General features: G+C 42.2%; 1 protein-coding gene across 1 annotated transcript in view; it reads left to right on the forward strand.

Annotated features, from left to right (window-relative positions):
- Positions 1-14,755, forward strand: part of grin3ba (glutamate receptor, ionotropic, N-methyl-D-aspartate 3Ba) — a 165,320-nt gene that overhangs the window by 100,744 nt on the left and 49,821 nt on the right. The window contains exons 3-5 of the mRNA XM_041811979.1: positions 9,654-10,150; positions 12,990-13,261; positions 13,983-14,219. Coding sequence (XP_041667913.1) covers positions 9,654-10,150; positions 12,990-13,261; positions 13,983-14,219 — 1,006 coding nt within the window. The remainder of the gene's footprint in view (positions 1-9,653; positions 10,151-12,989; positions 13,262-13,982; positions 14,220-14,755) is intronic.

Raw genomic sequence — 14,755 nt, forward strand, 5'->3', positions numbered from 1 at the left:
ACACCCATGCACTGATATCAATAAATCACAACTGGGGAGGGTCCATTCAATGGGTTTTCCAGGGGCCCAGCAGATTCTGTGGGCAGGCCTGGTGCTGACTAGCGAGACTGATCATGTTATATTGTTTAACTAATTCCAAAGATCCCTATCCCTATCAGCTAATTTTTATAGGTGCAGATGTTAGCAGGAGCTAAGCTAGCAGTATGATGCAAATATAAAGTCAAAGCTAGCGAAATATAGACAAACAGCCACAAATACAAAGCTGTTCTTTAACTCAGTATTAGCGAAGTTAATAATGCTACATGTTTAACAAAGTAGTTTTGTGTGAAGAATCACAGTAGTCCAAACAGGATGAAAGCTGAGCTGCTGCTAACATTAGCTTATTTTGTCCCCCAGAGCTTAAGTTTTTAGGAAAGAGTTCTTAAAGTTTTTAAGTCAGGACCTAGGCCTACAACAAAGACAGTAACCCAGTATCCATATAAGAATAGTCTACAGCTGTCACATTATCAAAATCATGTAGGCCTTATTTTCACAGTTGTGCTAGTATTTATGGGTGCTTTGTATTGATAGAGACTCTGTCCAACTAATTAGAACCAATGAGTAAATAAGAATGTTGAACCAAGTGGAAAAAAAACAAAACATTTAGAAACCTCTCTCTTTTTTTTCTAAAAGTTTGCCTTAACTTGAGATTGCGTATTTTAGCCGTACCATCCTCCTTGAAGACAAATTGTCACCAACAATTAATTCTGTGGCACTTTACTCAAAGTAAGGATTAAGGCCAGACCCTGAGCAGCACCTTCAAGCTGGTAGAAAACTTCAGCAGGTAAAATTTAATACACTGCTTCAGGCAACATAAGATTAGTGGTGGTCTGGCCAGGGATTGCTCTCAAATGGACTATAAACCCTTCAGGCCTCAAGTCACTTACAAATTCTTCGCCAAGTTCCCAAAAGTGCACACATTTAAATCACCAAATGACATAAGGCAGACTCCGCCAAACAGCAATTTAATTCATCTGGTCGCACCTCTAAATGTCTGTTAGCTTGTTAGCTTCCTGATTGACACTGTGGTATATTTTCTACACTTGCCTGCTCTGCTTGTGGTACAGTACGCTTTGGTTTGTTGCCCTTGTCTGTCCTCTGCACCATGGGGGTGTTTCCCTCTGAGTGGCGCTGTCATACAGGGGGGTAGGAGGAGGTCTTTATAGCATACAGATTCACAGACTAACACCGGAGAGTTGTGCCTGTGTCTCTTTGCTGCTGCTGTGTGGCCCTTCATTCCCTGCAGCTTTTAAAAGGGCCTCTGACAGCTTTCACTGCCTCTGTCAAGGTGCAGTCTGTGATAACTCAAACATGCATCCAAAGAAAGAATGAGAAACATATCAAACACAGCTTTAACTTAGGGCAGGGGGGAAATCCTCATGTTTGTACACAGCAAAATAAGAGCCTTCATTCTTGCTTGTGTACATTACAGTCCCTTTAATATCATCTGTGACTGATATTATGCTCTAAAGTACCATTATCACCAAAAAGCTCTCTCTAAAGTTTAATATCTTTGCTCCACCAGTTCACATGGATATTTTATAAACTGTGCAATAGAGGAAACAGTGTGGCTCCAACTTCTGCGGTCATGTAGCACTTGTGAAGGAAGGATTTGTGGTTTGAGTGGGACCCAAAGCAAATATTGAACAGACACAGCTTCCTGCCAGCTGAGAGTGATCATCAGCACCACCCACATAATCACTAGTTGGATTCTCACTGTTCTCTCGCTCTCTTACTAAAGCTAAGTGAAGCCCTTGGATGCCAAAACAATTTTGCATGGATTGCCAGAGGCAGAATCAAGTGGAGTGGGAGTTGGGTTACAAAGCAGTATCATTGGACATTTATTATAAGAGTTTAAACAAGTTTATTAGGTTTTAAGTGATTGAATTGTTCATTTTTTTTATCCATGCTAGAAGCTTTGCTTTGATTTAAAGCAATGTCTTATCTGTCAGTCAGTCCAGTATTTTGGAACAGGCTGATTTAATTCATCAGCTGGATGGATTCATTGCAATGTCTTTTGTCCAGCAGAGAATGACGACTAGTACTTGGCCATGCCCAGACATTTCCTCTATTACCACCACAAGGTTGACATTTGCGTATTAAAGTTAAATGTCTGGAAAGCTTTGGACTTTGGCAACAACTGTTGGAGCTGATAAAACTGGTTTGCTTCGATTCAAGTATCGATATTGGCTTCTGAGACGGCCTGGTACCAGGTATTGGCAAGTACAGTCATGCACCAATTCACTACCATAACTGTTTAGCCCCACACAAAACCAACTGGTATGCATTGGATATAATTTATTATCCTGTGGTATTTATAGCAGTGTGGTGCTTGTGGAAAGTACTTTGGAAAGCAAAAAAGGTCAGAATTCAAGGTTTTCCAACAATATTAAGTTTGTTTTTGGTGTTATTAGATGGGTTCTTGCTATACAATATTCAACTCTGGGTATGGGACTCAAACACGAAGGAAACAAATTGTATCATGACATCTCAGAGTCTAATTAGTCTTTAAACAACTTATATTCTTTAAGTTTCCATATAAACTTAACACAAAAATATGGAAATTTGTGTTTGATAGGCTTACCATTTGAAAGCCTGTTATTTGCCTTTTAAATTGGGCCACATTTGTAAGGATCATGCATTTGAGAGATGAGCAGCAGAGCTGAGTATGTGGGATGCGCCCATGAAAAATTTGCCAAATATTTTCTGCCAGTGCCAAACAGCTTATTTTGCTTTTGCTATTGACTCTTGTTTTGACACCCCAAGAAGACTATTTCCTCACCCTGTCAGCACTTAGGAACTGCAGGCTGTCTTCTACAGATTTGCAGTCAAGGTTTGAATGAATGAATGAATGAATGAATGAATGAATGAATGAATGAATGAAACCTTTATTGCCCCGGAGGGAATTTGTCTTGCACAGAGAGCTTATAAAACACAAACTACAAAAGACATCAGCAACCACACAGGACAACATATAATAACATGAACAGCAAGTCATAACAAAAATAAAAAACACTTGTAATAAATAATGATGTAAAAATACAGCATTAAGCATCACATGATACTATGTGAGCCAGATCAGATGTCGGGTCTTTAAAGTGCAGAGTGTCAAGTTCATATTGTGTGCTCAGAGTTTATGTAACAGCTGGATGCTCTGTGGTACAAAGGATGTGATGCCTCTTTTAGTCCTCATTTTGGGCATCCTGTACCTGCGTCCTGAGTTTAAGAGTTCAAATTCAGACCAGAGGGGATGCTGTGAGTCTGCTGTGATCTTGTTGGCCAGAGTCAGTGTGTGTCGCTCTGTCAAAGAAGATATGCCACACATCTGTTCTCCTGTTATCTTTGTGCCTATTTTGACTATCTTGTCCAGTTTGCTTTTGTTCTGTAGGGACAATGCTCCTCCCCAGCACAGGATACAAAAAATTAAGACACTTTCAATAAAGCTTTTATAAATCAGTTTCAGCATGGTGCCCTCCACATTAAAGCTCCTCAGTTTCCTTGAAAAAATACAGACGCTGTTGAGCCTTTGCAAATCTTGAATTAGTATTAGCATTCCATGTCAGTTTGTTGTCAATTATTGTACCCAGATACTTGTATTCTTGCACAGATTCAGTGGCTGAATTATTAATGACCACAGGGGTAAATGATTGATCGGTTTTTCTAAAATCGATTATCATTTCTTTAGTCTTCTTTGTAGGGATACACGATATTGGATTTTTGCCGATATCCGATATGCCGATATTTTGAAACAAATTTTGGCCAATACCGATACCTATATTTAATTACATTTTTCTCCACTGTTATAAACACCAATTCTATCATGGACTACAATTTTTTAAAAATATTGATAGTCTATTTTTGTACAAACTGACAAAACATTTGATTTTTTTTATCAGAACTGAAGGATATATCGTTTTTGTTTTTTTTTTGTTTTGTTTTTTTCAAATACAGCCATACACTAATGACAAACTTACAGTAATGTCTTTGGGTTACATGTGTATTACATGCTTACATGTGTTTTTAACAGTACAGCCAAAGTCATCTGCATTTTTGAGGGCAATATGCAGCAGCAAAATAACCTGCTTACTCTGAGCTCCACAGTGCAAAAAGAAATAGCTTATACATTTAGACTGATTCTCCTTATTACTCAGCCAGTTTGCAGGATGGCTCCCTGAGATACTCCTGACAAAGGGCTTTAAAAACAACAACAACACAGATTCTTAAATGCAAAAAAAACTAGCTATAGTTCAGAGATAAATTATAATTCTAAATTTCTGAGCCTCAAGATGAACAGAAATAAAACTTCAACTAAAGTAGTTCTCCTGATTCTGCTTTAAACAGCACAAACTAACTAAGCAATCAAGTTTAATGGGCATTTCCCTGTAAACAGCACAGTGACACCCACATCTCCAATGCTGGACACACCTTCGTGCACCTTCGAGTGTGCAGGGGAGACAGCACACAGAAGGCCGTCATTGCTTTTGCCATGTTTCGCGCATGTCACGTAGGACGAGATGCACGTTCTTTTTATCTCTATCCAAACATGTTATCAACAGCGGCTGCAACTGCGGCTGCTGAGTGAGCACTCCTGTGAGTGTAGGACAGACTTTTTAAGAGTAAAATCCTCATCAATCCACGGAGGCAGTGAGGCTAAACGTGATGATGTCCATATATACGTGGTGAAGCTAATATGTTTAGCTTTAACGAGGAGCTTCTCTACGTGACTGGAAACAAAGTTTTACAGTTCAGGTAAGGCTATAAGCGCCTGCTAGGTATAACGTAGCGGGGCTTTAAATGCATCACAAGCCGGTATATTCCACCACGCTGAAAGGCTGATTATCAAGAGCTATAAACTCAGTGATTTTCCTGTTCAGCTCCTTACCTTTGGGTGGTCACTGCTGTATTTTTTAGCTTTGTTGAATGACTTAAGTAGAGGCTGCTGCCGAGTTTCCCTGGCACGAAGTTTTGCCATTCTTTATAGTCCTTGTAGTCATCAGGTTGGCGTTTTTTTAGATGCAAAATTAAACTGGTGGTGTTAAAGGCATGTTGTCGAGCTCCTCCACGCGTCTGATGTACTTTACAAGTGATGCAAACAGCTACTTTGCTGTCTTGTTCCCACACCTCAGACTTCTCCCACACAGCTGACATGTTGTTTATTGTTTTTGTTTGCGCACGTCCGGCGTCATCGCGTGCGCTTAATTATGACGTCATATTACCGGCCGTACACATCGGCGTAAATTTTACTATCAGCCCATACCGATAATTAACTTTTTAAGCTATTATCGCCCGATACCGATATACTACCGATAATATCGTGCATCCCTTCTTCTTTGTGTTTAAAATCAGTGAGTTACCAATGCACCAGTTGTAGAAGTGATTTATCTCGGCTCTGTAGCTACTCTCTGAGTTTTTATGTCAAAGTCCTATCAGAGCAACATCATCACCAAACTTGATTAGTGTACAACTGTCCTGCTCACTGATGCATTCATTGGTGTAAAGTGTGAACAGAAGAGGTGAAAGGACACAACCCTGTGGCACCCCAGTGCTAATGCTGATTAAAGCTGACTGTTGTCCATTGATTTTTACAAACTGTTGCCTGTTTGTTAGAAAATTAAATATCCACCTGATGAGGGTGTGATTAACTCCCATACCACTCAGCTTTACAGCCAGGAGATCTGCTCTGACTGTGTTAAAGGCAGAAGAGAAATCAGCAAAAAGAACTCGCACATATGATGACTGAGTTTCCAGATGTTTATAAATTTGGTTAAGAAGTGTTACTGTTGTGTCCTCAACACCTCTCTTTGCTCTGTATGCAAATTGAAAAGGATCCATGTGACAGGTAATTTCACATTCAAGAAGAGATACAACAACACATTCAAAGCACTTCATAACAACTGGTGTTAAAGCAATAGGTCTAAAATTGTTTAATTCCTTGGGACTTGCCTTTTTTGGTACTGGTATATTTGTTGCTACTTTCCATGATGATGGTATGGAAAGTAGCAAAAAAATACCAGTACCAAAAAAGGCAAGTCCCAAGTAATTAAACGATTTTAGACCTGCAGGGCAATTTGGCCAACAGCTCTGCCCAGACAATCCAGAACAGACAAATACTAACATGACATATACTAAAGTTCATGGAGAGATATACAGTGCCCATAAAAAGACCAAAAAATGCAAAAACCTCTTTAATGTCAAAGTGAAAACAGATTTCTACAAAGTAATGTAACGTAAGTAATGTGTAATGTAAATTAAGTGACTGCATAACCCTCCTTCAAGTCAGTATTTAGTAGATCCTTGGGTGGCAATTACAGCCCTGAGTCTGAGGTCTCAATCAGGCTTGCACATCTAGACACTGCAACTTTACTCCATTCCTCTCTGCAAAACTGCTCAAGCTCTGTCAGGTTGCACAGGGATCGGGCATGAATAGCCCTTTTCAAGTCCAGCCACAAATTTTCTATTGGATGGAGGTCTGGGCTTTGACTCAGCCACTTAAGAACATTCACCTTGTTGTCTTTAAACCATTTCTGTGTAGCTTTCACTGTATGCTTCAGCTCATTGTCTAAATTGATAATAAATCTTCTTTGAAGCTGTAGTTTTCTTGTAGACTTAATGAGACCGTCATCCAGAATTTCTTTTAATTCCTCTACCTTTACAAGCCTTTCAGGGCTGGCTGCCAAGAAGCATCCCCACAGCATGATGGTGGGGATGGACTTATACTTTTTGATAACCTTTTCTCTGAGTTGCTTGGGGTGTTCCTTCGTTTTTATGGTGTAATGATAGCCAAGAATACTGATTAACCAGTGACTGGACCTTCCAGAGACATGTGTCTTTATAGTTCAGTCACTTGAGACACGTCCACTGCACTCAGGTGATCTCCATTACACTGATTGTGAGACTACTAGTACCACTTGGTTGGACCTCTGTTGGATTAGATCAGTCACTTTAAAGAGGTGAATATTTATGCACTATAAATAGTATAGAAGCAACATCAAGGGAGCATCACACAGCTGGGCCCAGGTAGAGCCTTCTGGAGCTGTTATTGCAGCCTTACACTTTTATATCTTAGTCGAAGCAATGAAGAAAGCAGATAATGAATTTTAATTCCCTGAAACTTCATCAGGACACCAAGAAAGTCAGAATCTCTGCGGAGGTTCAGTTAGGACCAAGTCTGTACTATCAGAAATGACTATTTATGACAGAGTCCTCCTTAATATGGTGCCAGTGACCTTTGTTCCTGGCCTGTGAGAGACTGATAAAAGTGGTCGGCCTATCGCACTATTCAAACCGGTCCAGTCAGACGCCGTGCCCTCCAGTGTGCTCCCTGATTCTTATCCCTCCTCTGCAACAGCCAGACAAGCCAATGCTCCAGAGAGCCCTTACAAAGCTCCTGGAAGTGAGAGACTTCCACATGGAAAAGGCAATTAACAGCTCAATGCCCAAGGGACAGAGTGAGGCTGGCAGGGGAGGAGAGAGGATGTCTTGAGATATAAGCAAGGGAGGAAGGTATGAGGGAGCTGGAGCAAAGATATGAGAAACTGGCCACTTTTGATGTAGTTCTTCCGAATGTCCAGAATCAAAAAAAGTCTCCGGGCGCTTATTCCCAACCATACATTAGAGGGAGAGGAGAAAGTGGTCAAAGACAAACAGATAGATGAAAGACAGGGGAAGCAGGAATCAGCGAAAGGATAGGAAGAGGAACCTTGTGTGGGAAGGGATGTGAGGCAGAAGACAAAGACGAGAAGGGAGGGAAATTGATAGAGGGGTTGTTGTTATCAGAGTGAGATCTGTCAGTCAGTGCCATCTCACTCGGCACAGCTGCCACGCTGATTTAATCTCCCCCAGAAGAGATTAAAACCAGTGAAACAAGCAGACCTCGTATCATCCCAGAGATACAAAGTGAGAGGGAGTAAACTTTCCTTCCAAACTAAAGGAGATGCAGCGATAACGGAGTGAGACACATGCCCGGGACTCTCTTATAGAGTCATCATTTAAGGGCCACTCTGCTGACATTTACTCGCTGAGTGAGTAAAGCGCGGCCAGGTGTTGGTGAGAGGAAGCCATCGCTCTCTGACACCGCTGGCTGACTTATCAACCTGCTTTGACATCCAGAGTCATCCTTTAAAAGCAGCCTCTGGCCCAATGCAGCCAAACAAACACACAACCCGTAACTAAAAGGGGAAGCCGGTTTTAAGTGTGGCGTGCTATTAACAACCAGTGTTATCTCCCACTCCCATCTGAGGTTCTTATCTGTAGGCGTGAATCCAAAAATGGCTCTAACTGCACGAAAAGGCTTCATACTTTTTTATTCAGATAAGGGACATTAAGTGAAGCCGAAGTATAATTTTTTTGTGGCCAGCCGCAGCCACTACAGGATAGTATATGAGTCTGGAGTGGGTTGGCTTGATGAATCTGCTGTCTATGGGATATGATGATTCAGCCGAGCTATTACCATGAGTGATTTCAGCTCAAGGCAAGGCTAGCACTTCCGCTTTATAGTCACAGACACAGAAGGGGGATGCTGATGAGGAAGCGTAAGTTAATGCAGAACTCGATGGGTATGACTCTCAAATCAGTGGAGGCTCGTGAGTATTATAGTACAAAGGATTGGTTTATGAATTGATATTATGCTCTTAAATGAAATCAGAAGAAGGATTATGAAAGAAAGCACAGGCAGAACATGCAAAACATGGCATACAATCCCATTTTGTGACTGTCTTCCAGATAGGCTTTAGTCTAGGCAAGACTCGGGGGTGGTTAATGAACCACATGATCAATTTAGCTTTCATTTTACTTTGCATATCCCATATTTTATTGAGAAAGTGCTCCGGCGGCAGGTTCCATTCCATGCTCATCAATTCAGCATTTAACTTGATGAAAGATGAATAAGAAAGTAAGAAAGAATAAAACAAAGAGCAAGACAGAAAAGCAATTTTCCTTCTCTGAGACAAAGCTACCAACCTTTTTCCATTAACTGGAAGGAAAACTTGCCATTTCTAGCCTTGACCCAGACATAATCAACAGTCCCGGCACGGTTCAGCACCCATAGTGAATGCAGTGATCCCTGCATACTTTAACATTTAAACAACCACCCCATACGATTTTCAATGACCTCTTGACAATCCCTCTACTAATCAAGACATGATCAAACAGTACTCATATGGCTTCACATAGAGACGGCACCTGGCGATGTCCGCATGATCAAATGCTAAGACATGAGCCAACAATCCCTGCATGGTTCAGGAGGCCAGGGCAGATTTATGTGTGAACGGGGATTGCTATCCGTAATGCATTCTGCCGTAAAGACCAATACGGGGACACCAAGGGAGTGAGACGAATAGCAATGACTGTCTGTATGGACCGTCTGATAGGAAGAGACCCTCACTGCACTGCATTAACTTTTAATTATGACTTTCTGGGGGATGCAATTACCCATCTGAGTCTGGGCTTGCATAAGCTGCACAACCCGACCATGAACGTCTGCACTGTGATTCGTAACATTTTTCTTCGCTTTCCTTTTTGGCCCATTTGGCATTTCTAAACTGCAATAACCCAGCATTGTTTAAATCAATTGTATTTCCTCTTACTTATGTTTGCATCTCTCTCTTTTCTTTGAGGTTTCTTTCCAACACTTCCTTCACTGGGGCCACAGGCCTGATCCAGGTGGATGCCGGCCTGTCTCGGGTGTCCTCCTCCCAGCTGTTCCATGTTTGGAGCCTAAAGAGGGGAGCTCTTGGTCAGCCAGCGTGGGTGACTGTAGGCCAGTGGACACGTGGCCGCTTGGAGTTAGAAGGAGGGATCCTGGGACTTGTCGGAGGCTTCCGGAGCAGCCACGGACAAGGTCTTGGAGCTGGGGTGAGGGGAGGGGACGGACAAGGGGAAGGTAACATTGGAGGGCGGTGGAGGCCAGGGTTTTCTGTTGAGGGACACCGCCTAAGGGTGGTGACACTAGTGGAACATCCGTTTGTCTTCACACGGGAGGTGGATGAGGACGGGTTGTGTCCAGCAGGTCAAATGTGCTTGGACCCAAAAACCAACAGGTCTGACATAATCCAAGGCCTCTTCAACCAGCTGCACAACCCAAACTCTACGGCTCCAGAATGGGAAGGCATTGGTGAGTTTTGTTTTTGAATAGGTCTTTGAATATTGTTGTGGTGAAGCAGTACTTAAGAACTGACAAGAACTCCCTTCAAAAGACATTTTGAGTTCTGGGGCAAGCAAGAGTTCAAATCTATGAAAATTTTAAGATTGTTGTATGATAAGTTTTAGATCTCATTGCTGTGTCACTGGCCATTCTTCTTCTGCTTCTCCTCGAGATTGAAGTGGGATGTAGAAGCAAAAATCGATAAAGGATCAAGGCCGGTCAGTCCAGTTCAGAAGTATTCCCAGTGCATTGTCTAGAGCTTAGGTCTACAGCCAAATCTCCGTTTCATGAATGATGAGCATTGAAGGCGTTAAATCAATAAGTCTTCAAGAAAAAGAAATACCAGGCACTATATCTCACAAAGGAGACTATACACATAGCCAGCAGTGGGGCAGAAGGCATCCCAACTTTCTCTGACATGAATTTGCAGAGAGAAAATACATGATGGCAAATGAAAGTTGGCCTCCATACAAAGTAAAGTATGATCTTTTTATTCAGCAACTAGTGCTTCTGAAAGTCTAGGCATAGTTGTAAAATAGATGGCAGCAGTACCCCCTCTCAATATACAATAATTATGAAATGTCTGTTCAAAAAAATTCCATATTCTGCCTTGGCAGAATGAGTGCAAATTTGTGCCAAGTTTGAAGAGCGACTGGCATACCCCTTAATCTGTATTGACTGCATTTGCAAAACAAGATTTGCCAGGAAAATCAAAGTGGCAAAAACTTTAAGAATTTATTTCTTTGCATCTCTGTCTTGCCAGCGTCTTATTTCTGCCCACAAGCTGATCAAGGATTGCAACATTCTTCCAGACAGTTGTTCAATGCGACTGAAGTATTGCCAAGACTGTATGAAGGGGTCAACACTCAAGCAAAGAATTTAATGGGGATCTACAGTGATTTTTCATAATCTATAGTCAACATCCATGGGCAAATTCCTAGTAATGCTGTCGCCTCATGCTAAAGAATAACAGAATGAACAAATTTCACATCATCATCACTTATTTCCTGTCCCAGGGCAACTGTGGATCAGCAGTGGAGTCAGTCATCCTTCATTTTGAAGGTTGGCAGTTTGATCTCTGCTCCCACTGTCAACATGTCATTACGTCCTTGGGCAAGACACTGAATCCTAAATTGTTCCCAATGGCATACAAAAGAGGACAAATTAGCCCCCCATGAAAATTTCAGTTTTCCCCAGTATTAAACAGAGCAGGGGATTTTTAACCCATCTTTTCCAAACTTTTTCTCCAGTGTCCCAGAGCCACTACCTTTAATGCTAGCTCTCACCACCCACCATGCCAACACAGAGGCATTCTCTTTCTTACCTACCTTTCCACATGGCCAAACAGCTCTGGCAAATTCAACAGACCCAGGCTTTTTAAGAAGGTGCGGGAGGCAGAGCTGAGGTGAGGTGCCCTGACTGGGGCTAGCACTCACCCCTGCCAGACTAGGGCCCCGTCCACATGGAGACGAATTCAGAAGTATATGCCAAAGTTTTTTGTCATATCGGCAAGTCATCCACACGGAAACAACGTTTAGGGAGGTCATAAATGTTACTTTTTGAAACTGGGTCCCAGAGTGACGCCTACCGTTTCATCTCCATGTGAACAGGCAAACGCATCTTTCTTGAAATGATAACGTTATACATAGCATAGCCAACTTAGGCCGCATGGGTGGGTCCAGCCAAAACAACAAGGGCAAGGTTGTGTTTGAGCTTTTTATGGCTTTCATAGCAAAATCTGATGCTCCTTTACCGCCACCACGAACAACAAATGGTCATGGAAAACGGCATACACCAGATGCTTTTAGATCCACCGCAGGGATATTATATTATAATAGATTATATGTATGCTGCATAATTGTGTTCTTTCTTTTGGGTGTATTTCCGTGGCAGCATTACAGTGCCATTTTCAAGCTTGAATATATACTACAGCATTTTCAGTGGTTCCATTCTTATGCGGACATTTCCTGATATGATGATGTGTTCACGGAAAACATTTTCAAAATGAAACGGAAATATATTGTTTTTGTCTCTGTGTGGACAAGGCCTAGGCTGACATTCTTCCCCCTTCTTTCTACTCTATTACGACTCATATGAAACCTTTAACAGACCCAGCCTTAGCAAGTGGGTGAGGGATTCAGAGCTTGGGTCTTGCATTCACCCCCACTGGACTTGGCTGACGCTCTACCTCCCCCTTCTACCTGCCCTTGCACTACTCATAATTACAGCTTCAACAGACACAGGCTTGGCAAAGTGACCGTTATTGACTGGCCTGCACAAAGCTTTGTATTGAATCCCTTTGAAAATCTATGGTGTGAATGGATGACCAAGGTCCATGCCAGAAGACCATCAAATCTGGAGGGGCTTGTGAAATTGGCCAAAGAGGACTGTGCTGGGATTCCTCAAGAGACGTGTCTGAGAATTGTTGGAAACTACAACAAACAACTGCATGCTGTTCTCCAAAAAAAACAAAAGGACATGCAATTGACCATAAGCACAATGAAGGCTAATAGTTTTCACCCTGGTAGTTTTGTTTTTTTGTGAAGTTAAATAATGTTAGCATTTAAAACAAAACTAGGATGTTTGGAAAAGTTGTGTTAAAAAAGGCTTTCTCGGTGTAACAGTACTTGAGGAATGGGGGGCTTTTATCCTAATCTGTTGTCATTAATAGGACTAGTTCATACTGATGGTCTCTTACATAGCATCCTCTGCTGTCATTGTATGACTGTGGAGTAAATGGATGAATGGGGCATGTAGAAGACTAGAAAAACACTAATTCACATTCCATTAACCCTTCCTTTTTTCTCAGACCTACCAGAGGACCTGAGGAAATGCTGCTATGGGTACTGCATTGACTTACTGGAGAAACTTGCAGAGGACATGGGATTTACTTTTGACCTTTACATTGTTGGGGACGGAAAGTACGGAGCATTAAGCGGGACGGGACGTTGGACAGGGCTGGTTGGGGACCTTCTGAGTGGCACCGCTGACATGGCCGTCACCTCTTTCTCCATCAACTCTGCCAGGAGCAGAGTCATCGATTTTACCTCGCCCTTCTACTCCACAAGCCTGGGCATTCTGGTATGATCGCTTCAAGTCATCATTAGTTTGCTGGAGTTCTGAGTTTTATATTTTAATGATCGTAGAAGACATGGGGCATGTCCCGAAAAATATACTGCATTGTGACAACCATTGCAATCATCAGTATTTCTTTGATTTGTCAGTCTCTCTGTCTCTCTCTCTCTCTTTGGCTGACTCTGTTTCAGTATGATGATATGGTCTGCAAACACTTAATTTCACCCTGTTGCCCCGCTCACCCGGTCTTCTTGTGAGGAATAGGGGATCATTAGCTCTGAATAATTAGTTTGCAGCCTTTCCAGTGCACGTTAATCATGAAAGTTCATATTTAATGGCAGTTTAAGAGTTTATTAGGAGTTTAACAAGCATTTTAAGAAGCCATCTAAGCAGTCCTCTAACATGCTGTAGATAGTCTTTGATTTCTTAACATCTCCCTCTGTGGCTGACAGACTGCAGTGCTTAATATGATCTGACAATATGGTTCCATTTGAGAATGTGCCCTCCATTATTTGAAAAGGAGATTTCTTGCCCTTCCAAATTGATGAATAGTGCATAATAACAACAATATATGCAGTTTTTTAGTAACTTCTTATGCCCTGCAGTGTGTAAACAAAGTTTATGGACACGATCCTTCAAACTTAGGGTTGAATTTGAATAATTTTGCACAAAGCAGAATATTAGCAACTCTTGTATAAATCCGGTTTCTTGCATGGTTTTGTTTCAGGTTCGTAGCAAAGACACTGCAGCGCCTATTGGAGCCTTCATGTGGCCTCTACACTGGTCCATGTGGGTGGGTATTTTCGTCACGCTCCATCTCACTGCGCTCTTCCTCACCTTGTACGAGTGGAACAGCCCCTTCGGCATGACACCCCATGGCAGGAACAGGCTGCGAGTTTTCTCCTACTCCTCCGCCCTCAATCTCTGCTACGCCATACTGTTTGGGCGTACTGTCGCCACCAAGGTAAACCAGCTCTCATCTGTGTGATAAATAGGCATCATGCAAGATAGGGAAAAGAAATTGCATTGAAAAGGAGGAGGTGATTCACATTACGGGAAAATGTGCACAAGCCCGTAAAAAGAGAAGGGGGATAGAGATGGCCGAGTAGGGGAGAAGATGGAGAGGGGAGAGGTTAAAAAGGTAGGCAGTGATGAAGTAGGGAGCTACAAGGAGGATAATGCACATACAGGGAGGGAGAGGGGAAAGGGTAAGTGGGCTGACAGAGATTGAAGGAGTTATGCTGGGGATGATGGGGATGGATGAAGGTGGAAAAAGAGGGAGCGAGAAGAGGTTAACTCCCCAATGTAGGCAGAAGCAAAGTTGAAAACAAGAAGGCAGGTGGAGGAGAGCCAGCAGGGGGTGGAAAGGTTACAAGGGCAAATCAGGAAATGGGCCTAAAAAGGAGGTAATAAGGAGGTTGACAGAAAGATGGCGAGAGAGGGTTGAAAGGGTAAGCTGGCAAGCCGAGACGAGAAGAGCAACACAATGAGGGTGTCATG

This window comes from Cheilinus undulatus, linkage group 18 (assembly GCF_018320785.1).
Source record: "Cheilinus undulatus linkage group 18, ASM1832078v1, whole genome shotgun sequence".
Taxonomy (NCBI): domain Eukaryota; kingdom Metazoa; phylum Chordata; class Actinopteri; order Labriformes; family Labridae; genus Cheilinus; species Cheilinus undulatus.